Source organism: Bufo gargarizans, chromosome 2 (genome assembly GCF_014858855.1).
Source record: "Bufo gargarizans isolate SCDJY-AF-19 chromosome 2, ASM1485885v1, whole genome shotgun sequence".
NCBI lineage: Eukaryota > Metazoa > Chordata > Amphibia > Anura > Bufonidae > Bufo > Bufo gargarizans.
The window spans coordinates 193,444,700-193,471,563 of NC_058081.1; the positions used below are offsets into that span (position 1 = coordinate 193,444,700).

General features: G+C 46.3%; 1 protein-coding gene across 1 annotated transcript in view; it reads left to right on the forward strand.

The window, feature by feature from the left end:
* Positions 1-26,864, forward strand: part of REC114 (REC114 meiotic recombination protein) — a 285,499-nt gene that overhangs the window by 182,788 nt on the left and 75,847 nt on the right. The window contains exon 3 of the mRNA XM_044277110.1: positions 19,593-19,676. Coding sequence (XP_044133045.1) covers positions 19,593-19,676 — 84 coding nt within the window. The remainder of the gene's footprint in view (positions 1-19,592; positions 19,677-26,864) is intronic.

Sequence of the window (26,864 nt, forward strand, 5' to 3'; positions counted from 1 at the left end):
TTATTTTCCCTTATAACCATGTTATAAGGGAAAATAATAAAGATCGGGTCCCCATCCTGATCGTCACCTAGCAACCATGCGTGAAAATCACACCACATCCACACTTTCTTGCAGATGCTTGCGATTTTCACGCAGCCCCATTCACTTCTATAGGGGCCTGCATTGCGTGAAAAACGCACAGTATAGAGCTTGCTTCACGCAACGCACAAGTGATGCGTGAAAATCACTGCGCATGTGCACAGCCAAATTGAAGTGAATGGGTGTCACCACCAGACATCTGAGAAGCTCTGACAGACGTTCTTCAGAACCTCCTCCTTGAGGTTCCTTTTGTTTTGCTTTCGTTTTCTCATCTCGTTAGCCTCTCTCAGCTGTCATGTAGTTGCACTGATTGCATCCCTTTAAATCCCTTCCCATACTGTATCACTTTGCGGTTTATACAACTTCCTGGAGTGTGTGCATGCTGGATGCTACTACTGAGTCTTCTACAGATAAGTTTTGTTCATTCATTTGTGTTTTCCTGTTTGCTGGATCCCAGGTGACCCTGACTCCCTCCGTATCAAGTGTAGGGAGCCGGTGGTCGTGTCCCCTCACTATTATAGGGTGTTTAGGGGTTATACAGTCGAGGAACGAGGATATGCGATCATCTACCATTGAGGTTTTTGCATAGGCTGAGCAGTTAGGGAGAGAGCCAGGTCTGTTGCAGGGCTCTCCCTTTGGTTCCTTAGTTTTGGATCCAGTCAGTCGGATCCTCATTTTGTGTCTTCTAGTTTCCTGTACACCTTCCGTGACAATAGGTCCGGATTCAGTATCGGTGCAATGCGTTCACCTCACGCATTGCACCCGCACGTAATTCTCGCCCGTGTGAAAGGGGCCTAAGGGTTACATATCATAAATCAAAATAATACTATGTGACCCCGTCAGTGCTGGGAGGTCAGGCCGGGAGCTGCGCTGCGGACTTGCAGCGTGACAAACGCTCGTCTGCAAGGGGCCTAACACTGATCCAGCTTGGAGCAGAATGCTGCATCTGGCATTTTTCAGATGCTTCGTGTTTAATATAACTGATGTTCAAGAAATGGATAAAACGCAATAAAAAGTTATGTTTATTGTAAACTTAAATTAATTACATTTTTTTTGTAGGATACCAACATTTGACCATACATGTCTGGCTGCAGTAAATGAAAATGTGTTAATAAGCACTAAAGCTCAGGATGGTTATCCTATCAGTTTCCTCCCAGACATGACACTTTCATTCCCAGAGGTATTCACAGCTGCTGAATTAAAACAAAAAAGACATGCATAGACAAGACTACTTTTAAAATGATATCCCTTTTAATCACTTGGTGTAGTGGCGGTGGGGGATCCTGTAATGTATCAACACCTCCAGCAGAATAGCAGAACGTCACTGCCTTAATCATGCAGTGGGATGAATTTTGTCACATGCCAAGGAATGCTATCTCACATCCTGTGCCTTGTGTGTATCATCTGCACCTCATTATAGACCTTTACCAAGTGCAGTTACAATTAGTGATAAAAAGAAAACCTCTAAGTATTCTGTGTTGTCATTCCATCAGTATTACAAGGCTCTATTCTTGATTGGACAGTGTAAATCTTCATATAAAAGTGACATATACTGTACTATACTGTAGGGCTGGGCAATGTTTTCAACTTTATGGATGATTATAATCTCAATTATGTTTTTTTCTGGCAATAACTTTATTTTTCTGTTTGGGTGCACTGTATATAGATGGGGTGCACATATACATGAGAGAGAGGACTGTAGGAATGTATACAATGTATATAGAGGGAGGACTGGAGAAGAATATTTACTATATACACTCCTCCAGTCCTCCCTCTTGATACGTTACATACCCTCCTTCAGTCCTCTCTATATACATTACATACCCTCCTTCATTCCTCTCTCTATAAACATTGCATACCATCTTTCAGTCCTCCCTTTATATTCATTATACACCCACTAGGGATGAGCGAATCGACTTCGGGAAATAGTTTTTTACAATACAAATTAAGTCTCGTTGGACTTCACTAAGCAATAACTTCGGTTCATTTGAGCCAATACATTCTAATACTGTATGGAGCGCCTTCTCTGTACAGTATTGGAACAAAGTTTTATGGGAATCGACTTCGAATGTTTCATCTGAAGTCTATTTGCGCATCTCTAATACCCACCTCCAGTTCTCCCTAGAAGCTCAAATAGAAGCCATTAAAAAGCAATTGCTTAACCCATTTAGTTTAGATAACATGTCTCATAAAGCATGTGTGTTAACCCTGCTACAACCGTACATTATATATCCTCCTCCAGTCCTTCCTCTACATACATTATATACCCTCCTCCAGTACTCCCTCCATATACATTATATACCCACCTCCAGTCCTCCCTCTATATACATTATATATCTTCCTCTATATACACTATATACCTACCTCTAGTTCTCCTGCTATATACATTATATACCCTCCTCCAGTCCTCCCTCTATATACATTATATACCCACCTCCAGTTCTCCCTCTATATACAGCACAGACCAAAAGTTTGGACACACCTTCTCATTCAAAGAGTTTTCTTTATTTTCATGACTATGAAAATTGTAGATTCACACTGAAGGCATCAAAACTATGAATTAACACATGTGGAATTAAATACATAACAAAAAATTGTGAAACAACTGAAAATATGTCATATTCTAGGTTCTTCAAAGTAGCCACCTTTTGCTTTTATTACTGCTTTGCACACTCTTGGCATTCTCTTGATGAGCTTCAAGAAGTAGTCACCTGAAATGGTTTTCACTTCACAGGTGTGCCCTGTCAGGTTTAATAAGTGGGATTTCTTGCCTTATAAATGGGGTTAGGACCATAAGTTGCGTTGTAGAGAAGTCAGGTGGATACACAGCTGATAGTCCTACTGAATAGACTGTTAGAATGTGTATTATGGCAAGAGAAAAGCAGCTAAGTAAAGAAAAACGAGTGGCCATCATTACTTTAAGAAATGAAGGTCAGTCAGTCCGAAAAATTGGGAAAACTTTGAAAGTGTCCCCAAGTGCAGTCACAAAAACCATCAAGCGCTACAAAGAAACTAGCTCACATGCGGACCGCCCCAGGAAAGGAAGACCAAGAGTCACCTCTGCTGCGGAGGATAAGTTCATCTGAGTCACCAGCCTCAGAAATCGCAGGTTAACAGCAGCTCAGATTAGAGACCAGGTCAATGCCACACAGAGTTCTAGCAGCAGACACATCTCTAGAACAACTGTTAAGAGGAGACTGTGTGAATCAGGCCTTCATGGTAGAATATCTGCTAGGAAACCACTGCTAAGGACAGGCAACAAGCAGAAGAGACTTGTTTGGGCTAAAGAACACAAGGAATGGACATTAGACCAGTGGAAATTTGTGCTTTGGTCTGATGAGTCCAAATTTGAGATCTTTGATTCCAACCACCGTGTCTTTGTGCGACGAAGAAAAGGTTAACGGATGGACTATACATGCCTGGTTCCCACCGTGAAGCATGGAGGAGGAGGTGTGATGGTGTGGGGGTGCTTTGCTGGTGACACTGTTGGGGATTTATTCAAAATTGAAGGCATACTGAACCAGCATGGCTACCACAGCATCTTGCTGTCACGGATGGTGTAACAGAAAACAAGAAGTTACAAATAAGGATCCGACTGGCTTGATCCGAATCTAAGGAACAAAAGGGTGACCCCATTTAAGCCCTGAAACTCTCCCTGTCTTCTCAGCCCATGCAAAGATCTCTATGATAAAAAATTGCATGCCCTCGTGCCTCGACTGTATGACACCTGAACACCCTATAATAGTGAGGGGACACGACCACCGGCTCCCTACACTTAATACGGAGGGAGTCAGGGTCACCTAGGATCAAGGCAACAGGAAAACACAAATAAATGAACAGCCTTATCTGTAGAAACATAAGTTGCAGTTTGCAGCATGAGCCCACTCCAGGAAGTTGTATAAACCGCAAGGTGAGGCAGTATAGGGAGGAGATATATAGGGAGGCAATCACTGCTAATAGATGACAGCTGGGAGAGGGAGGAGAGATGTCAAAACGAAAGCAAAACAAAAGAAGATCATGCAGGAGGTACTGAAGAGCGGCTATCAGAACTTCTCAAAGATCTGGTGGTGACAGTACCCCTCCCTCTTCGAGTGGACTCCGGACACTCAGAGTCCACCTTCTCAGGATGGGACCTATGGAATGCGCTGAGAAGACGAGTGGCCTTAATGTCGGCCACTGGAACCCACATCCTCTCCTCAGGACCATAACCCTCCCAATGAACGAGGTACTGAAGAGAACCACGGACAATACGAGAGTCCACAATCCTAGAGACCTGAAATTCAAGATTACCATCAACCACAATCGGAGGAGGAGGCAAAGAGGAGGGTACAGTGGGTTGGACATAAGGTTTTAATAGGGACTTGTGAAAAACATTATGGATCTTCCAAGTCTGAGGAAGATCAAGACGGTAGGCAACGGGATTGATGACGGACAAGATTTTGTAAGGCCCAATAAACTTAGGACCCAACTTCCAGGAAGAAACCTTCAATTTGATATTCTTAGTAGACAACCATACCAGATCACCAACATTCAGGTCCGGACCAGGCACACGTCTCTTATCCGCCACACGCCTATATCTCTCACTCATACTCTTTAGATTATCCTGAATCTTTTGCCAAATAGATGACAAAGACGAGGAGAATCTCTCCTCATCAGGTAAACCAGAAGCCCCCTCTTCAGAGAATGTCCCAAACTGCGGATGAAACCCATATGCACCAAAACATGGTGACTTATCAGAGGACTCCTGAGGACGGTTATTTAAAGCAAACTCAGCAAGGGAGAGAAAAGAACACCAATCCTCCTGATTCTCCGCCACAAAACAACACAGATATTTCTGATTGACGCGCTCTGTCTGGCCATTCGACTGCGGGTGGAAAGCAGAAGAGAATGACAACCGAACCCCCAAGCGAGAACAGAAGGCCTTCCAGAATCTGGAAACAAATTGCGTGCCCCTATCAGAGACTATGTCTGAAGGGATACCATGCAGTTTGACAATGTGATCAATAAATGCCTCTGCCAGCGTTTTAGCATTGGGCAAGCCAGGAAAAGGAACAAAATGCGCCATTTTGCTAAGACGGTCCACCACCACCAGAATCACAGTCTTCCCCGAGGAACGAGGCAGGTCCGTAATGAAATCCATGGACAGATGTGTCCAAGGATGGGAAGGAATGGGTAATGGAAGGAGAGAACCTGATGGCCGTGAATGAGGGACTTTGGCACGAGCGCAGGTCTCGCAGGCTGCCACAAAACCCTCAACAGACTTACGAAGAGCCGGCCACCAGAATCTCCGAGCAATGAGATCCACTGTGGCTCTACCCCCCGGATGCCGAGCAAGGACAGTATCGTGGTGCTCCTTTAAAAACCTTGTGTCGTAAAGGTAGAGGCACAAACAACCTCCCAGGAGGACAAAGATCAGGAGCCTCTGCCTGGGCTGCCTGAACCTCTGCCTCCAATTCAGGATAAAGAGCCGACACAACCACCCCTTCAGCCAAAATGGGACCCGGATCTTCAAAGTACCCCCCTCCCGGAAAACGTGACAGGGCATCCACCTTCACATTCTTAACCCCAGGGCGGAACGTGACAACAAAATTAAACCTTGAAAAGAACAAAGACCATCTAGCCTGTCTCGTGTTCAGATGCTTGGCTGACTCCAAGTAGGCCAGATTCTTATGGTCGGTAAACACAGTAATAGGGTGTCTGGCTCCCTCTAGCCAATGGCGCCATTCCTCAAAAGCTAACTTGATGGCCAACAACTCCCTATCCCCCACATCGTAATTTCTCTCTGCGGAGGAGAGTTTCTTCGAGAAAAAGGCACACGGTCGCCATTTGGCAGGAGAGGGACCCTGAGACAAGACCACACCCACACCCACCTTTAGAAGCGTCCACCTCAACTATGAAAGGCAGAGAAATATCGGGTTGTACCAAGATGGGAGCGGAAGCAAAACTCTCCTTGATACTAGAAAAGGCCCTATGCGCCTCTACCGACCAGGAGGACAAATCTACCCCCTTTCTAGTCATATCAGTGAGTGGTTTAACAACAGAGGAATAATTCAAAATTAACTTCCTGTAATAATTGGCAAAACCCAAAAAGCGCATCAGTGCCTTCTGATTCTCAGGAAGCTCCCACTCAAGCACAGCGCGGACCTTCTCGCGGTCCATGCGAAAACCAGAAGCGGAGAGTAGAAACCCCAGAAATTGAATTTCTGGAACTGCAAACACACATTTTTCCAGTTTAGCGTTCATGAGTTTTGAAATCAGGAGAAAAAAATCTAAATGTCATCTAGATACACTAGTACAAATTTCCCCATTAAATGATAAAAAATGCTGTTCACAAAATGCTGAAAGACGGCTGGAGCATTCGTCAAACCAAAAGTCACAACCAAATTCTCAAAATGGCCTTCAGGGGTATTGAAGGCCGTCTTCCATTCTTCTCCTTCTCTGACCCTGACCAGGTTGTATGCCCCTCTTAAATCCAACTTGGGAAAAACTTTAGCCCCAACAATCTGGTTAAACAGGTCCGGGATCAGAGAAAGCGGATAAGGGTCACAAATTGTGATACTGTTCATCTCCCTGAAATCCAGACATGGTCTTAAAGAACCATCTTTTTTCTTAACAAAGAAAAAAACAGCGGCAACAGGTGACTTCGATGGTCGTATGTGTCCCTTTCTCAGGCTCTCAGAGAGATAAGCACGCATAGCAACCCTTTCAGGTTGGGAGATTGTATAAACGAGATTTAGGCAGCTTGGCGCCTGGGATGAGATTAATAGGGCAATCGTACTCCCTGTGAGGGGGCAGCTCCTGAACACCACTCTCAGAAAACACATCCAAAAATTCAGAGAGAAAAGATGGTCCAGTCTTAGTAGAAACCTCTGAAACAGATAGCGAGAGGCAATTCTCTCTGCAAAAGTCACTCCAACCATTTATTTGCCTCGCTTGCCAATCAATGGTGGGGTTATGTTTAGTGAGCTAGGGTAGCCCCAACACTAGAGGAGTAGGCAACCCGCTTAGGACGAAAGATGACACATCCTCAACATGAGTATCACTCACAATCTTTTGAACTATGCCCTTTAATGATTTCTGAGAAAGAGGAGCGGAATCAATAGCAAAAACAGGTATATCGTTTCCCAAAGTGCATACCTGGAAACCATGTGTTATAGAAAATTGATTATCAATGAGATTGACAGCTGCTCCACTATCTACAAAAATCTCACAAAGAATGTTCTTGCTCTCTAGCGCCACCCTGGCAGGTAGGACAAAACGGGAACTACAAGCAAACGGAAAACCTTCAATTTCCACATCAACCTTGCCAATAGTAACAGATGGAACGTTTTTAGAGGACTTTATTTTCTTTTTGTTTCTTTATCACTCTAAAAAAACTGCCTGAATCTCCTAGAGGGACAAACATTTGCCAAATGATTTATACCTCCACTTCAAAAACAAACCCTCCTCTGAGAGCTGAATCCTCTGTTGTCAGAGGAAAGCAAACCCAGCTGCATGGGCTCCTGCTCAGAGAGGATTGAGAGAGACTGAGGCTCCTGCTCACTGAATGAGACCACCCCACTGTCCTTGGACTGAGTATGACAGGAAGGAGTGATCTCTCCTCTCTAAGACGCCTGTCAATACGAACAGCCCGAGACATGGCAGAATCCAAGGAGGTAGGTCTCTCATGAAAGGCAAATGCATCTTTTAACCACCTCCCGTCTGCCCATTGACTATAAACGTCCAGGAGGTGGATCTCTTTCTGAAAGCACGTTTTAAAACGTCCTGCAGCTTTCCCCCCTGTGCTCTGCCCCTTTACATAGAAACTCTGTGACTCAGCTGCCTCCTGACAGCCAAGAACATGGAGCTTTACCCTGAGACCTTTTTTGCTGGTCTCCGGGCTTTTGATTGCTCTGACAAGCAGTCAGAGCGATCACAAATGCATCTACCATCTCCCTCTCATTACTGCCAGTCAGAGAGGGAGATCGGTATTTAAACTAGGCATCGCGATTGTAATGTTAAACTGTAAGCCCTGGAGACCGATCAGCATGGTCTCCGTGGCATGTGAGCGCTGTAATTTCCAGTTACAGCGCTCTGAAAAGCTTGTACCGTCTTCCTCTCTGTAGCGCTGGCAGGAGAGGGAGATCGGTACATTCACACTCCAGCAGCGATCCCCCAGCAGCTCTTTTCACTGTATGCTGAGACAAATCAGCATTGTCTCCAGAGCATGTGTTGAGCGCTGTAATTTGCAGTTACAGCGCTCAGAAAGGCTTGTACTGTCTCCCTCTCATTAGTGTTGGCAGGAGAGGGAGATCGGAACATTTACACTCCCCCTGCAGCTGTTTTCACTGGAGAACAATCAGCATGATCTCCAGGACATGTGACTGCCTGAGTCGGGAGAGTGAAGGAGCTGCGAGGTCTTTCAGAGACCTTGATCAGCCCTGCACTGAGGCTGTACAGCAAAGTATACTGCTGTACAGCCTCTCTGGGGGGTCCATTTCTCCTGTAACTGGGGCTACTATGTCAGCCCCAGTTACAGGAGAAATCAACAGTGAAAAAAAAAAACTAAAGTGAAGTTAAATGTCCCCCAGATGTCTTGTATGACCTTATGGGGGACGCAAAGTGTAAAATAAAAAAAATATTAAAAAAATAAAGTTTTCACATGTAAACAAAAAATAAAAAATCCCCCAAGTAAGGAATAAAAAAAATTATTTAAAAAAATAAAATAGACATATTTGGTATTGCCTGTGTCCGTGATGGTCGGCTCTATAAATATATCACATAATCGACCCAGTCCAATAAACACCATAAAAAATAAAAATAAATAACTGTAAAAAAAAAAACATACATATACAAGTATACATATTAGGTATTGCTGCGTCCGTAAAAAACATCTCTATAAAAATATCACATGACCTAAACCCTCGGGTGAACACCGTAAAAATAAAAATTTTTTAACTGTGTCAAAACAAGCAATTTTTGTCACCTTACATCACAAAAAGTGCAACACCAAGTGATCAAAAAGGCGTATGTCCCACAAAATGGTACCAATAAAACAGTCACCTCATCCCGCAAAAAATGTGCCCCTACATAAGAAAATCTCTAAAAAAAAGAAAAAAAAAATATAGCTCTTAGAACACTAAAACATAATTTTTTTGGTTTCAAAAAATGCTATTATTGTGTTAAAGTGAAATAAATAAAAAAAAGTATACATATTAGGTATTGCTGCGTCCGTAAAAAACATCTCTATAAAAATATCACATGACCTAAACCCTCGGGTGAACACCGTAAAAATAAAAAAATTTAAACTGTGTCAAAACAAGCAATTTTTGTCACCTTACATCACAAAAAGTTCAACACCAAGTTATCAAAAAGGCGTATGTCCCACAAAATGGTACCAATAAAACCGTCGCCTTACCCCGCAAAAAATTAGCCCCTACATAAGAAAATCTCTCAAAAAATAAAAAAACTATAGCTCTTAGAACATGGACACATTAAAACATAATTTTTTTGTTTCAAAAAGGCTATTATTGGGTAAAACTTTAATAAATAGAAAAAAGTATACATATTAGGTATCGCCACGTCCGTAACAATCTGCTCTATAAAAATGTCACTTGACTGAACCCCTCAGGTGAACGCTGTAAAAATAAATAAAAACTGTGCTAAAACAACCAATTTTTTGGTCACCTTGCCCCATAAAGTGTTATAATTAATGATCAAAAAATTATATGTACCCAAAAATAGTACCAATAAAACTGGCACCTTATCCCCTAGTTTCCAAAATGGGGTCACTTCTTGGGAGTTTCTACTGTAAGGGTGCATCAGGGGGGCTTCAAATGGGACATGGCATCTAAAAACCATGTGGAGTTCCTTTTCTTCTGCGCCCTGCCTTGTGCCCATACAGCAGTTTATGACCACGTGTCGGGTGTCTCTGTAAACCGCAGAATCTGGGTAATAAATATTGAGTTTTGTTTGGCTGTTAACCATCGATGTGTTAAAGAAGAAATTGGATTAAAATGGAAAATCTGCCCAAAAAGTGAAATGTAAAAATTTGATCTCCATTTTTCTTTAATTCTTGTGGAACGCCTAAAGGGTTAACAAAGTTTGTAAAATCGGTTTTAAGTAACTTGAGGGGTGTTGTTTCTACAATGGGGTCATTTATGAGGGTATCCACTATGTAGGCCCCACAAAGTGACTTCAGACCTGAACTGGTCCTTAAAAAGTGGGTTTTGGCAATTTTCTTAAAAATGTGAAGAATTGCTTCTAAGCCTTCTAACGTCCTAAAAAAAATAAAATGACATTTCCAAATTGATGCCAACATAAAGTAGACATATGGGGAATGTTAAGTAATAAATATTTAATGAGGTATCACTTTCTGTTTTAAAAGCAGAGAAATAGAAATTTAGATAATTGCGAGTTTTTTAAAATTTTTGGTAAATTTGGAATTTTTTCATAAATAAGATGATGATCCCCACCCTCCGCTCCTCCTCACCAGAGGAATGGGGAAGTAGGTGAAAATGGAGTTTGCAGGCCTCTCTGAAACAAACAAAAGGGTGACCCCTATTTAAGCCCTGAAACTCTCCCTGTCTTCTCAGCCCATGCAAAGATCTCTATGATGGAAAATTGCATGCCCTCGTGCCTCGACTGTATGACACCTGAACACCCTATAATAGTGAGGGGACACGACCACCGGCTCCCTACACTTAATACGGAGGGAGTCAGGGTCACCTAGGATCAAGGCAACAGGAAAATATAAATAAATGAACAGCCTTATCTGTAGAAGCATAAGTTGCAGTTTGCAGCATGAGCCCACTCCAGGAAGTTGTATAAACCGCAAGGTCAGGCAGTATGGGGAGGAGATATATAGGGAGGCAAACACTGCTAATATATGACAGCTGGGAGAGGGAGGAGAGATGTCAAAACGAAAGCAAAACAAAAGAAGATCATGCAGGAGGTACTGAAGAGCGTCTATCAGATCTTCTCAAAGATCTGGTGGTGACACTTGCAGCGGCATGCTATTCCATCCGGTTTGCGTTTAGTTGGACCATCATTTATTTTCCAACAGGACACTGACCCCAAACACACCTCCAGGCTGTGTAAGGGCTATTTGACCATGAAGGAGAGTGATGGGGTGCTGCGCCAGATGACCTGGCCTCCTCAGTCACCGGACCTGAACCCAATCAAGATGGTTTGGGGTGAGCTGGACCGCAGAGTGAAGGCAAATGGGCCAACAAGTGCTAAGCATCTCTGGGAACTATTAGGTATCGCCACGTCCGTAACAATCTGCTCTATAAAAATGTCACTTGACTGAACCCCTCAGGTGAACGCTGTAAAAATAAATAAAAACTGTGCTAAAACAACCAATTTTTTGGTCACCTTGCCCCATAAAGTGTTATAATTAATGATCAAAAAATTATATGTACCCAAAAATAGTACCAATAAAACTGGCACCTTATCCCCTAGTTTCCAAAATGGGGTCACTTCTTGGGAGTTTCTACTGTAAGGGTGCATCAGGGGGGCTTCAAATGGGACATGGCATCTAAAAACCATGTGGAGTTCCTTTTCTTCTGCGCCCTGCCTTGTGCCCATACAGCAGTTTATGACCACGTGTCGGGTGTCTCTGTAAACCGCAGAATCTGGGTAATAAATATTGAGTTTTGTTTGGCTGTTAACCATCGATGTGTTAAAGAAGAAATTGGATTAAAATGGAAAATCTGCCCAAAAAGTGAAATGTAAAAATTTGATCTCCATTTTTCTTTAATTCTTGTGGAACGCCTAAAGGGTTAACAAAGTTTGTAAAATCGGTTTTAAGTAACTTGAGGGGTGTTGTTTCTACAATGGGGTCATTTATGAGGGTATCCACTATGTAGGCCCCACAAAGTGACTTCAGACCTGAACTGGTCCTTAAAAAGTGGGTTTTGGCAATTTTCTTAAAAATGTGAAGAATTGCTTCTAAGCCTTCTAACGTCCTAAAAAAAATAAAATGACATTTCCAAATTGATGCCAACATAAAGTAGACATATGGGGAATGTTAAGTAATAAATATTTAATGAGGTATCACTTTCTGTTTTAAAAGCAGAGAAATAGAAATTTAGATAATTGCGAGTTTTTTAAAATTTTTGGTAAATTTGGAATTTTTTCATAAATAAGATGATGATCCCCACCCTCCGCTCCTCCTCACCAGAGGAATGGGGAAGTAGGTGAAAATGGAGTTTGCAGGCCTCTCTGAAACAAACAAAAGGGTGACCCCTATTTAAGCCCTGAAACTCTCCCTGTCTTCTCAGCCCATGCAAAGATCTCTATGATGGAAAATTGCATGCCCTCGTGCCTCGACTGTATGACACCTGAACACCCTATAATAGTGAGGGGACACGACCACCGGCTCCCTACACTTAATACGGAGGGAGTCAGGGTCACCTAGGATCAAGGCAACAGGAAAATATAAATAAATGAACAGCCTTATCTGTAGAAGCATAAGTTGCAGTTTGCAGCATGAGCCCACTCCAGGAAGTTGTATAAACCGCAAGGTCAGGCAGTATGGGGAGGAGATATATAGGGAGGCAAACACTGCTAATATATGACAGCTGGGAGAGGGAGGAGAGATGTCAAAACGAAAGCAAAACAAAAGAAGATCATGCAGGAGGTACTGAAGAGCGTCTATCAGATCTTCTCAAAGATCTGGTGGTGACACTTGCAGCGGCATGCTATTCCATCCGGTTTGCGTTTAGTTGGACCATCATTTATTTTCCAACAGGACACTGACCCCAAACACACCTCCAGGCTGTGTAAGGGCTATTTGACCATGAAGGAGAGTGATGGGGTGCTGCGCCAGATGACCTGGCCTCCTCAGTCACCGGACCTGAACCCAATCAAGATGGTTTGGGGTGAGCTGGACCGCAGAGTGAAGGCAAATGGGCCAACAAGTGCTAAGCATCTCTGGGAACTCCTTCAAGACTGTTGGAAGACCATTTCAGGTGACTACCTCTTGAAGCTCATCAAGAGAATGCCAAGAGTGTGAAAAGCAGTAATCAAAGCAAAAGGTGGCTACTTTGAAGAACCTAGAATATGACATATTTTCAGTTGTTTCACACTTTTTTGTTATGTATAGAATTCCACATGTGTTAATTCATAGTTTTGATGCCTTCAGTGTGACTAAGAATTTCTTAGTCATGAAAATAAAGAAAACTGAATGAGAAGGTGTGTCCAATTTTTTGGTCTGTACTGTACATTATATTTCCTCCTCCTCCTTCCTCTATATACATTATATACCTACCTCCAGGTAGATCAGATGTGGATGTACCGTTCCTGAGATATTCCCCAAAAATAACCTGCATTAGCCAATAGAAGCCTGCAAGTCTTTCACTCATATCCCAACTGCCATACACACGGTCACATGTCCCTTATCAGCCAATAGAAGCTCGCAGGTCCTTCATCTCCACATAGGCACGGTTTTACACCAGGTTTCCATAACGACCCAGCCATTTTTCTTTGCCTCTGCAAGTTAGTTCTAAAGGGCATAGCGCTGTGGATGACACTGTTAAGGGAGCAGAGTGCTGTGGAGGTCACAGTTCAGGGGGCAGGTAGGGTGGCCATTCAGGCCATGCTCAAGAGACGGACTTAAAACCCCGCCCCCCCCCCCCCCCGGTTCCACTAAGCCACGCCTCTGATCCAGTTATGCCACGCCTCCTTCCCCTCCTCAGCCAACAGGGATTGAAAACATGAAGTTAAAAATCAACTTCTGTCAGCTGCAGGGGTGGGAGGGATGGTGACTTTCTCCCTGCAGCTCACGCTCAGACAGCACAGTGCCAGACAGAGGACAGGGAGCCTGAAAGATGGACTGTCCGGCCTAAAACTGGACCTCTGGCCACCATAGGGGCAGGCTGCTGTGGAGGTCACAGTTATAGGGATGGTCTGCTATTGAGGTCATTGTTAAGGGACAGATTGCTGTAAAGGCCACTGTTAAGGGGGCAGACCACTGTGGAGGTCACTGTCAAGAGGGTGGTGTGCTGTGAAACTCACTGTTAAAGGGGAAGGCTGCTGTGAAGTTAAGGGGATGGACTGCTGTAAAGGTCCCATTTTAAGGAAGCAGGGCACTGCGGGGGTGTGGGGGTCAGTGTTAAAGGGTGAGGGACTGTGGAGGTCACTGTTAAGTGGGTGGGGTTCTGTAGAGGTCACTGTTATGGGGGATACTGTCTATCTTTTAACGACACGCAGAAACATTAAATGAAATAGATGAAATATACCTGAGCGAAGCCGGGTCCTTCTGTTAGTACATTATTTATCCTCCTCCAGTTCTTCCTCTGTATACATTATATATCCTCTTCCAGTTCTCCCTCTGTATATATTATATACCCTCCTCCAGTCCTTCCTCTGTATACATTATATATCCTCCTCCAGTTCTCCCTCTGTATATATTATATACCCTCCTCCAGTCCTTCCTCTGTATGCATTATATATCCTCGAGTTCTACCTCTGTATATATTATATACCCTTCTCCAGTCTTTCCTCTGTATACATTATATACCCTCCTCCAGTTCTCCCTCTATATACATTACACTACTCACAAAAAGTTAGGAATATTTGGCTTGTGGGTGAAATTTCAGAATGAACCTAAAATGCACTCTAATCTTTACAGGTAAACTTAATGTGACCTTCTCTAAACTTTTGAATGCACATGTCCAAGTGTTTCAGTACTTTTTGCACAACTTACTGTTCTCTAATAAGAAGCTTAAAGTGGCTCTACATGTCTGTATGTTAAATGGCTGCAGAGAAATCTGTGTTTTATTCATAGGCAAATAACCAATTCGAGCACTCACAGGCAGGGCTGAATATTCTGAGCACTGCTAAGTTAGCACCCCCTGTGCTCTGCACACGCCCCCCTCCCCTTGACTGACAGGGCTAGACATCGTGCTCAGGGCAGAGCTGTGTCCTCCTGGCTTATACATATCTCCTGTATATATGTGTATTATGCAAACTCTGTACTACAGTTTCACCGCAAAATTCATAACAGGTGTTTAATCCATGAATCGCCCTATAAATTTCCTGGTTCAGTTAGAATTGGTATTTAAAGAGTCCGACTCATAATGCTGTTCATATTTAAAAATCATGAGGCCAAGATGACACCTAACAATTGTTCTACAAGAAAATTTAGACTAGCACATCCATAAAGCTAACATGCAGACACATACAAAAAAAAATTTGTATGGCAGCACTATTTTCCTGGATTAACGTGGTATTATACCTACTATACATGGAAAAATAGAAGCTCTTTGCACACATTTTTTATCAAACGTGTATTGGGCCCATCTACTAGGCGTCAAGGTAGCTTCCGCAGATGGGTACCTAACACTAACAGAACTGCCTCTCCTGGGCTTGATCTCAGCCTACAATGTTCAGGGCGGTGTAGGAACCAGCTACATTTATACTTGACGACTGGTAGATGGGCCTGACACACGTTTGATCAAAAAGGACTAAGGGCTCATGCACATAAGCGTATTTTCTCTCCGTGTCCATTCTGTTTCTTTTGAGGCCCATATGCGGAACCATTCACTTCAATGGGGCCGAAACCCCCCAGAAATGTGCGTTCCGTGTCTGTATGTCCGTTCTGAAAAAAATAAAACATGTCTTATTATTGCCCACATTACGGACAAGGATAGAACTGTTCTATTATGGGCTGGCCGTTCCGTTCTGTAAAATGCGGAGCGCACACGGTATCAGTGTTTTGCGGATCAGCTGTGATATCTCCAGAACTCCCATGAAAATTAATGGAGTGGCCACGCGCAAGCCCGAACTGCCTCTCTGTTCCTTTCAAGGGGTTCCATGGCGTACAGGCCCCCATTCTTGTCATTTGTGGGGGCCTCGTAGTAGGACCTGCACAGATCTAATAGTTATTCCCTTTCGTGTGGATAGAGGATAACTTAATATAAATAGAATAGCCCTTTAAGTTTTACTACTTTTGTACAATAAAAACCCTTTAAAAAAGGGTTAATTTCAAGACCAATAACTTTTTTATTTTTCTTTCTTCAAAGATTTTTGCAGGACATCTTGTAGTTTTGATTGTTTTCACTTAAAGGGCTTCTGTTACCCCCCCCCCATTGCGCAATTTTCATTAGCCGACATTAGCTATTTGCTAATGTCAGCTGAGTGCAATCATACATGTCCTATCTTTGTCTGTGGCTTATTTCTTGTAAAAATCATACTTTTATCATATGCAAGTGTCTTCACTACTAGCAAGTTGGGCGTGTACTTGCTGGTAGCCGCCGCATCTGCTGCTTCTAGACACGCCCTATCTTCTCTTGATAGGGCCAGCGAGCGCTCTCCTCCTCCCGCTGGCCCTGTCTGCTGCTGAATTCCCGCGCCTGCGCCAAAACGTTCCTCGATCGGCGCAGGCCAGCTCCTTTCTCAGTGCGCCTGCGCTGATTACGTCACACTACACCTGGAAGAGAAGACTGCCAGCATTAGCAGATGCGGCGGCTACCAGCAAGTACACGCCCAACTTACTGGTAGTGAAAAAATTAGCATATGATAAAAGTATGATTTTTACACAAAATAAGCCAGACAAAGGTAGGACATGAAAGTTGCTGCAGCTCTCACCTCTCACCTCCTGGTAGAGCACGGATGTACAGACCTGGACTCAGTCTGGGGCAAAATTTGAAAAAGAACAAAGATTCCAGCTCTTCAAAATAAAAGGCTTCTTTATTCCACTTCTTTAAAAAACAGACATCAAAAGCAGAATATTATGCTGCATTTCGGGCTGTTACATCTTAGCCCTTCATCAAATATACTAACTGAAAATCTCCTTCTTATACACAGTGGAGAACCACCTCTCCCATCTGATTGGTCAGTTTCTATGTCCTGGAGCAATGTCAGGTGTTCCTGACCTGTTAATCACAGGGAGAAAACACCTCCAATCAGGTGGGGAAGTGATTCCCAGCTTCAGAAAACCACTTCATTTATATTGTAAAGTTAGGTCATGCTTCCTATTCAATCCTTTAGGTATACATGTTCCAAGGTTAAACATCCAGTATGTTTCGCGACTGTATAATTTTTGTCTACGGTCTCCTCCTCTAATCGGAGCCGTGACACCTTGCACACAAAACGCAGAAGTATCGCCCTTGTGTACTATCGCAAAAAAGGTAGGACATGTATGATTGCACTCAGCTGACATTAGCAAATAGCTAATGTCGGCTAATGAAAATTGCAGAATGGGGGTTGACAGCCCTTTAAGTATAAGTTTTAGCTTTTTATTCCATCTTTTTGGTGGTGAATAAGATATAAACAGCAATTTTGGATTTTTTCGTTTATTTACAGCATTCACCATGCAGGATAAATGATGTGATGTGACTCTATCCAAATATGTGGAGGGGTGTTTCCATGGAAAAAATGTGTGTTTCTTCTTAACTTCACAGTTAAAAAAAATATATAAAATTAATAATACGCTGCAGATTTATAAATGCACACAGCAGATCAATTTCTGCACCTAAAAAAAACACAATGTACAAGAGAATTGTCTCTCATACACTTTGCTGGTACTGTATCATGCTCTGGTTTTTCCACTTAAAAAATCTGCACGGAAAAAAACACGTAATTCGCATTGTGTGCAGGCACCCTTTGGGCTATTTCACACGAGCGGATGCCGTGCGTGTCATCCGCAGCGTTAATGAGAGCCAAGCCGTGCTCTGGACAGCAGAGACATGGAGCAGTAACATGATTGATAATGCTCTTTGCCTCTCTGTGATCTTTTTACTACGATACCACAGTGAGATAAAGTTGTCATCGTGATTTTGTAGTAAAAAGGTCACAGAGATGCACGAAGCATTATTAATCATGTTACTGCTTCGTGTAACTGCTGTCCAGTGCGGGGCTTGGCTGTCATTCACGCTGCGGATGACACGCACGACATCCGCTCGTGTGAAACAGCCCTTATGCTGTTTGGAAAAGGTTAGCTCAGCCTGGACTTGAAGAGATGCACTTAGGCTACTTTCACACTTGCGGCAGAGTGATCCGGCAAGCAGTTCCGTCTTTATCACGTGGCGTCCCACGTGACTTGGGCGGGGCGGTACGTCATTCGTTCCGGGATTGGTGATTGGTCCTCTTTCGGAAATACTGTGTCCGAGGAAAATGCTTTTTTTTTTTTTTTTTTTTTTTTTAAAGGTTGGCAGTCAATATAATAATAAACCGCTGTGATTCCCAATAAACCGGCGTGTATATTCCTCACTGTTCCTTAACACCAGATGCGTTTCGTGTTTTATTTTTTTTCGCCTGTGCATTCTGGCAAGTCTTCCGTTTTTTTTTGCCTGATAAGTCAAAATGACTGAACGGAAGACATCGTGATGCATCCTGAACGGATTGCTCTCCATTCAGAATGCATGGGGATATACCTGATCAGTTCTTTTCCGGCATTGAGCCCTTTTGACGGAACTCGGTACCGAAAAGAAAACCGCTGGTATCTAAGTACCCTAAGCCAGGTGTGTTATGTAACCAGGCTTTCTATTGGGCTTTCAGCCTGGGTAGGAAGAGAAGTCAAATCTCTCTGAGAGAACACTGCTGAATCATATGCAAGGAAGCTGCAAGTATCACAGGTTTCTGTGCAGACTATGGTTTTGTTTGTCTCGTCTAAGTAGTCAGGGACTGATCTTTGTTTAAAGAGGACCTTTCACCTGGAAAAACATTGTAAACTAAGTATCCTGACATATACAGCGGCGCCCAGGGATCTCACTGCACTTACTATTATCCCTGGGCGACGCTCCGTTCTCCCGTTTTGTCCTCCGGTATCTTCGCTCAGTAGGTTATAGTAGGCGGAGACTGCCCTTGTTCTGCTGGGCGTCTCCTCCTCCTAGGCTGTAGTGCTTGCCAATTGCAGCGCAGAGCTCACAGCCTGGGAGAAAAAAAAAACCCAGGCTGTGAGCTCTGCGCTGCGATTGGCCAGCTCTACAGCCTAGGAGGAGGAGACGCCCAGCAGAACAAGGGCAGACTCCGCCTACTATAACCAAGAGTCCTAAGGCTCCTCCTACTATGACCTACTGAGTGAAGATACCGGAGGACATAATGGGAGAGCGGAGCGGATAATAGTAAGTGCAGTGAGATCCCTGGACGCCGCTGTATATGTCCGGATACTTAGTTCAATATGTTTTTCCAGGTGAAAGGTCCTCTTAAAGCCTCATGCAGATGTCCGTGGAACACGGTCCGTGAGATACCGGACTGGCATTGCAGGAGCGCACGGCGTCATTGGTATCTCACGGACTGTGTTCCACGGATGTCTGTATGAGGCTTTAGGCAGAGCCTGGACAAGGCTAGGGATTTTGGGGAGATTAATTAAAACTGGTGTGAAGGAAAACTAGCTTAGTTGGCCATAGCATCTAGGGATGAGCGAATTTCATATTTTGAAGTTCGTGTGCAGGTTCGGGTTGTGGTATTTACTGAATTGCGTTATGGATTCTGTTACCATGAACCATAAAGCAATTACATGACGAAATGCATAACAGAATGACTTTATTTTAAAATTATATTATATTATTTATCCTTTGTGGCATCAGGAAGGCTTTTCTCTAATCTCTGCAAAGTCGTGGCTGAAGGTCGGAAAGAAGTTGGATTGGCTGCTCTTTGGTTCAAAAATAAAGGTAAGCCGTTTATTTGAAATTAGTATATTGTTAAAGGGGTGTTTCAAGAGGAAATGAGACAACTCAGGGGATTGACCTAGAATAAAGAATAGACAATTAAACCTGACAGAGTGTGACGTAAAATGCAGTGAAGAGGCCAGTGATTGGCTGCGGCTGGGAAAACAGAACCTTCCTGGGAAAACCGGAGAGGCAGCATGGGATTTGCCAGGTAAGTATTGCCAGGTAAGTAATCATCTATTCTTTATTAGGTCCATCCCCTGAGTTATTAAGTTTCCTTTTGAAACTGGACAACCCTTTAATCTCCCTCAAGTGAGCATTATGGTAGGTTTGCACAACAGATTTGTTGCAGAAATGACTGCGATTTAAAATCTGTTCTATAGGCAGGAATTTATCAACGCTTGTACCAGGTTTTTGGCATACAAGTGTAAGATTTGTGACAACACACTTTTGGAGATGTGTGAGGGAAGTGACGCAATAAAGGTACTATAATTTCACTATGAACACTGTAGAAATTTAAAGAAAGGCCCGTGAAGCCAAATACTGGCTTAGGATTACTACTAGAGTTGAGCGGACACCTGGATGTTCGGGTTCAGCCGAACTTCACAAAAAAGTTTGAGTTTGGGACCCGAACTTGACCCTGAACCCCATTTAAGTCAATGGGGACCCAAACATTTGAGCACTAAAATGGTTCTAAAAATGTCACGGAAAGGGCTAGAGGGCTGCAAATGCCAGCAAAATGTGGTTAAGAACATGGCAAGTGCTCTGCAAACAAAAGTGGATAGGGAAATGACTTCAAATAACATAATAATATGAATCTTGATCTAGGAGGACAAAGGTCCATAAGGAGTAGGAGGTTGAGGAGGCAGTGAATGTGGTGGTGTAGGTGGAGGTAGCCTACACTGCTTTTTTGTTTTCAATTTATTTTTATTTTTTAAATTAGGGTACACCCAAAAACATTGGGAAATATAACCTGTGATAACCCCCTCCAGTTGTGCTAAACACACTTTCAGACAATACACTGGATGCAGGGCAGGCCAGCACCTCCAAGGCGTAAAGGGCAAGCTCAGGCCATATGCCCAATTTGGAGACCCAGAAGTTGCAGGGGGCAGAACCATCAGTCAGTTCGTGTAGGCATGTGAAAACATACTGCCCAACTATGTCGCACGTCCCCGTGATGTTCACAATCCAATTGGATATCTGCTTTATCAACTTTTGATGTTCTTTTCTGCGCCTACCATGTTTATGACCGTTATCGGTGAATAAGGGTTCCGCCCCGGAGAGGGAGTGTGAGAAAGAGAGACGACATCCAAGGGAGATCAATGCATGAAATTTGTGATCGAGCGGAAATGTGGGAAAAGCTATTAGAACTGAAGAATTGAAGGAAAGGAAGGGGGTGCACGGCAATTACCCACTCCCGACTCGGGGAGGTAGTGACGATTGTTCCAGGGCAGAGAGGAGGAAACCATGATGCATTGTGGGGATGTGTTGTGTCTGTGTATCCTGAATTGCTGCATATCTGTCCTGTGTCACATTCTCCCTTCTGGTCCCCTAGGGGCGTGTCCACCAGATGGGGACCTGCATAAATACGGGCGAGTAGCCCTCAATAAAGTGTTCCTGTTTTCTCGTGCTTTTTTCCATTGGGGGACACAGACCATGGGTATAGCTTAGAGGTATTAGTAGGAGGGACACTATGCAAATGAAAGAGCTCCTCCTCCTCGGGCTATACCCCCAGACTCCACCAGGAGGAACTCAGTCTTTGCTTAGTGTCTGGTGAAGGAGGTTGACACTCTCTGATTCTACTCCTTTTTGTTATTTTTATTCTAGATGGGGACACAGGTCGGCATGGCGCCTTCCTGGTCCCCCGTGGAGTGCCCGCCGCCGTCTTTGGGACGTTGCCTGGCTGCCTCCATTTCCCCCCAAGAAGATAAGTGGATCCGGGCTCGACCTGTTAGCTCCGGCATCCCACCAGCTGCTGGGACGCCTGCTGCCTACCCTCCTCCAGAGCACTGTTCTCCTGGATTGGAGTCAGAAGTCTGAAGAGGCGCATCCCTGCTGGTCTGGACATCGAGGGAGCATGCTGAGCAGATAAGTGTTGCCCAATCCCTCCCCCTCCCTCTGTGTCTATTTGTCTGTGGCTACCTGGGTGAGCTTGAAGAAGGATCCTGATGGGGCACTTTCTTCATTTTGGCACTGGAGTACTGGCATCTCTTCCCCCTTAAACTGTGGGCTTCAGCGCTTCTCTCGTCGGGCCTTGGCTGCTGCGCTCCCTCAGCGCCCGCCGGCAGGCCGCTCCTCCACGTGGTGTTTGTTTAAATCACGCGCGCGCTTATTTCCGCGCGCGTGCGCTTATTTTCGCGCATATTTTCGCGCGTGCGCTTATTTTCGCGCATATTTTCGCGCGCACTTATTTTTCGTGCGCGCGCTTATTTTCGCGCGCTTTTTTCGCGCCATAATGACGCATTCGGGGAGGCGGAGCCTCGGCATGCCGCTCTGACTCTCCTTACACCGGAGACTCTGTTTGCTCATGGCCGTGCAGCTCCTCATCACTCTACTCCGTTTTGTGCCAGGCAAGCTGGTAGCTCAGTGGTACTGCTGCTGCTGCCCCATGTCCAGGCTTTCTGAGTTCAAAGCCCCTTTCAGCCTTCAAAAATTGTTTATATTATTCTAGATGGGGACACAGGTCGGCATGGCGCTTTCCTGGTCCCCCGTGGAATGCCCGCTGCCGTCCTTGGACGCTGCCTGGCTGCCTCCATTGCCCCCCAAAGAAGACAAGTGGATCCGGGCTCGACCTGCAGCTCCGGTATCCCACCAGCTACTGGGTCTCCTGCTGCCACCCTCCACCAGAACACTGCACTCCTGGACAAGGAGTCAGAAGCCTGATGAGGTGCATCCCTGCTGGTCCTGGAGTCGAGGGAGAAGTTCTGCAGGAGAAGTTCTGCAGGAGCAGATAAGTATTACCTGCATCCCTGCCTTACCCCCCTCCTCCACGTCCCTGGGGGCCTGCGGTCCCCGCTTGGGCATCTGCCATGTCCAGCGCGGCCGCTAAATTGGTCTTAGTCGCCAAGGCAACCATGTCCTTTAATCCTGTGGCGCTAACGACTCCATCTCTCTCAGTGGTCCCCACAGTGGGTGACTGACTACGAAGAGGCAGCGTGAGCGGCAGCATCCCACCTCGGATGTCTCCGTCTCTCCACCCCCCTCACCTCGCCGGTGGCGCTTGCGGACTGCTCTTCCCCCTCCCTAGGGAGAGTAATCCGAAGGAGAATTATCCGGCTCGGACGAGCCAGGTCCTTTTTGGACTATAGGGCATTTTCAAATCCTGTGACGCCAACCACCTCTCTAAGTGGTTTTCCACAGAAGACGCCCGACTACTAACAGGGAGCGTGAGCAGCGGCATCCCTCCTCGGATGGCTCTGGCTCTGGGGGCCCCCCCCCCCCCCCCCTCGTCTAGAGGCGCGTTCGGGCGACTCTCCCCTCCCTTAGGGAGCGCAAGTCTGAAGGAGAATTTCCGGCTCTGATTAGGTCATGGAGCGGGACCCCTCGCCTAAGCTCTCCACCAGGGTGGCTGACTTAGTGGTGACTGTCCGAGACACCTTTATTCTCCAAGGGGATTCTCCTCCTTCCACTGGTCAGGAGTTCCCCCTTTTTCCGTCCAGGCAGTCGGAGACTACCATGTTCCCGGTCCATGAGGGATTTTTCCGCGGTCATGTCCAGGGCCTGGGGTGGTCTTAATAAGGTTCTCGACCACCCAGCGCATGAATATACTTTCCTTTCCCTGCTGACGGCGAGGAGAGGTGTCTCCTCCCCCTAAGGTGGATCCTCCGGTGGCCGGATTAGCCAATTATGTGGCCCTTCCTGGCTTAGTCAGTTCCTCTTTCCAGGATGCTGTAGACAGACGCATAGACTCTCTTCCAGGTCCTTTTTTCGCTGGCAGCGCATCCCTGTGACCTACCTTTCACTCAGCAGGGGTAGCCAGTGCTCTCTCGGTGTGGTTACAACACCACCACCAGGAACTGGCGGTACGAGATGCGGCTACTAACACAATGGAGTTGGTTCTCCAGATGTCTCAGGCTTCTAAGATTCTTTGCGAAGCTTCTAGGGACATTGTTTCCCTCTTTGCCCGCAGGTTGGCCATCTCTGTCACTCAGCGCGAAGAGATCTGATTGAAGGTGTGGGACGCTGACGCCTCCACCAAGCGTTCCCTTGCTAATCTCCCCTTTGGGGTTTCCAGACCTTATGGGGATCAGCTGGACGAGTTCATCTCTGCATGCCTTTTGACGTTTCTCATCTGGTAGGCCGTCGCCTGCTTCCTCCGCCGGGGGTCTCAGGTCGCCCGCAAAGAGGCCTTCCTTTGCACCAGCCTTCCCGGCACTAGAGGGCCCAGTCAGCCCGCCCTGCTGCTCCTAGGCCTATCACATGTCCCGATTGCGGAATCCCACCATCGATTCCTGCGCTTCGCCATTATGGGTCGACACTGTCAGTTTGTCGCCCTTCCTTCGGGTTGGCGACCACCCCGCGGGTCCTTGCCACGGTCCTGGACCGCTCATGGCGCTTCTTCGTACCAGGGGCATTCCTTTGCTGCCCTATCGGGACGATATCCGGATAGAGGCCCCCCTCTCTACCGCAGACCACGGACAGCGTCCGGATCACTGTTCAGACCCTGGAACGGTTCGGCTGGCTGGTAACTTTCCCAAACTCCTGCCTCTTCCCGTCCCAGAGGCTCTCCTTCCGGAGGGTGATTTTGGACACCTCGGCTGCCAAAGTATTCTACCAGCCTTCAAGTCCTCCCAGGTCCAGGGGGCAGTGTCGCATCTGCTGCGCTCCCCGTGCCTCTCCATTCGGGAATACTTGCAGGTCCTGGGTCTTATGGTAGCCTCTTTCGAGGCCTTCCATATGCCCAGTTTCACACTCGCCTGGCGCAACAGGAGATCCTTTACCTTTCAGCGGGTTCGGGCAGCTCTCCCTTGGTGGCTGTTCCCAAAGAACCTGAGGTCGGGGAGTTCCTTTCTCGCATTCTCCTGGACGATCGCCGCCACCGATGCCAGCATCCTGGGTTGGGGGGGGGGGGGCGTTTTCCAGTCTCGCACGGTTCAAGGAATTTGGTCGGCGGCAGAGTCTCGCCTTCCAATCAACTTTCTGGAACTGAGGGCGATTTTTTCCGCTCTCTCTCTCCTATTGGACCTCTCTCCTTGCGGGCCTCCCAGTGCGGGTTCAAACGGGCAATGCCGCGGCCGTGGCCTATATCGACCATCAGGGCGGGACCCGCAGCCGGATGGTGATGCAGGAGGTGAAGAGAATTCTGTCGTGGGCGGAGACGCACGTTCCGGTGTTGTCAGCAGTTTGCATTCCAGGAGTGGACAACTGGACAGCGGACTTTCTAAGCCACAACACGGTGGATCCAAGCGAGTGGTCTCTGCATCCAGAAGGGTTCGAAGAAATCTGCCACAGATGGGACCGTCCGGATGTGGACTTAATGGCGTCCGGGTTCAACAACAAGATCCCAGTGGTCCTGGCTCGCGCCCGAGATCCGGAGGCGTACGGATGGATGCGCAGGTGTCTCCGTGGCAGGACTTCAGCCTCCTCTGTTTTCCTCTCCTACCAAAGGGTCTACGCCAGTTCGAGGCAGAAGGGACTCCGACCGTTCTCATCACCCCAGAGTGGCCTCGCCGCACGTGGTTTTTCGGACGTGGCTCGGTTGCTGGCGGACGCCCCATGGCCTCTTCCCGACGGACAGGACCTACTGTCTCAGGGCCCGTTCTTCCACCGGAATTTGCGGTCTCTTCGTTTACCGGCGTGACTGTTGAAACCGCCATCCTGATAAAGATGGGGTTCTCGGATTCAGTGGTTAGGACCATGATCAGTCCGGGGAAGTCTTCTTCCTCCCGGATTTACTATCGTACCTGGATGGCCTTCCTATCCTTTTTTGAGGGTTCGGGGTTCCCTCCCCTTCGGTTTTCCATCTTGATGGTACTGTCTTTTCTTCAGTCTGGGCTTGTGCAGGGACTGTCGCTTAGTTCCCTGTAAGGTCAGGTTTCGGCGCGGGCCGTCAGAGGTCCCTTGCTCTTAAGGGTCCGGTGGTGACCTTTCTTCGGGGGTGGCGCATTCGGTTCCCCGTATGTTCCCCCTTTGTCTCCTTGGGATCTCAATTTGGTTCTGCGCGCTCTGCAGTCGGCCCCCTTCGAGCCTTTGAGGAGGGTCTCTCTGACTGTTCTCATCTGGACTTCCTTGTGACCATAGCTTCTGATACAGCTACATAGCGTAGTGATTAAAGTTCTGGGCTATTATGCAGTGGCTGTGAGTTCACGTCCCATCACGAGCTTTTAAGTCAGACTGGTGTCGGAGCTGGCCGCTCTTTCCTGTCAGGAGCCTTTCTGGTTTTCCACCAGGATTAAGTTGTGCTCCGTCCAGTCCCCTTCTTTTTGCCCAGGGTGGTCTCTCCCTTCCGCCTTGATGAGGATCTTGTCCTGCCTTCCTTTTGTCCTTCTCCGGCTAACCCCAAGGAATGCACTCTGCATTCCCTGGATGTTGTACGGGTCCTGGAGGTGTGTCTCGCGGCTACTGCTTCCGTCCGCCGTTCTTGGCGCTCTGGATCTGCTTGGCTATTTCCGCGGCTTGTCACGCTTGTGGTGGAGTTCCCCCGGCTAGAATTGCCGTTCTCTCCATTGGGGCGGAGGGGGCTTCCTGGGCAAGACGCAGTCGTGCCTCTGCGTCTCAGCTGTGTACGGCGGCCACCTGGTCGTCCTTGCATACCTTTGCAAATTTTTGTCAGTTGCATTCACTGGCTTCGGCTGATGCGGCTTTGGCCGCAGGGTTTTGCAGGCTGTGGTTCCTGTTTGACCGTTGGGGCGTTCCTCCTGGCGGTGCTGGTATTTTTTCCCACCCCATGGACTGCTTTTGGACGTCCCATGGTCTGTGTCCCCCAATGGAAAAAAGCACGAGAAAAGGAGATTTTTGTGAAACTCACCTGTAAAATCTTTTTCTCGTCTTTTCCATTGGGGGACACAGCTCCCACCCATTATTCCTGTTGCAGGAGGGGTCTTTAGTTCAGTTTTTCTGTTTCTGGTTGGACCTTATGGCTTGGTCCGATGGTTTCCATGATTTTTTCTTGCTCCTTCTCCTACTGCTTGTGCAACGCCTGAGTTCCTCCTGGTGGAGTCTGGGGGTATAGCCCGAGGAGGAGGAGCTCTT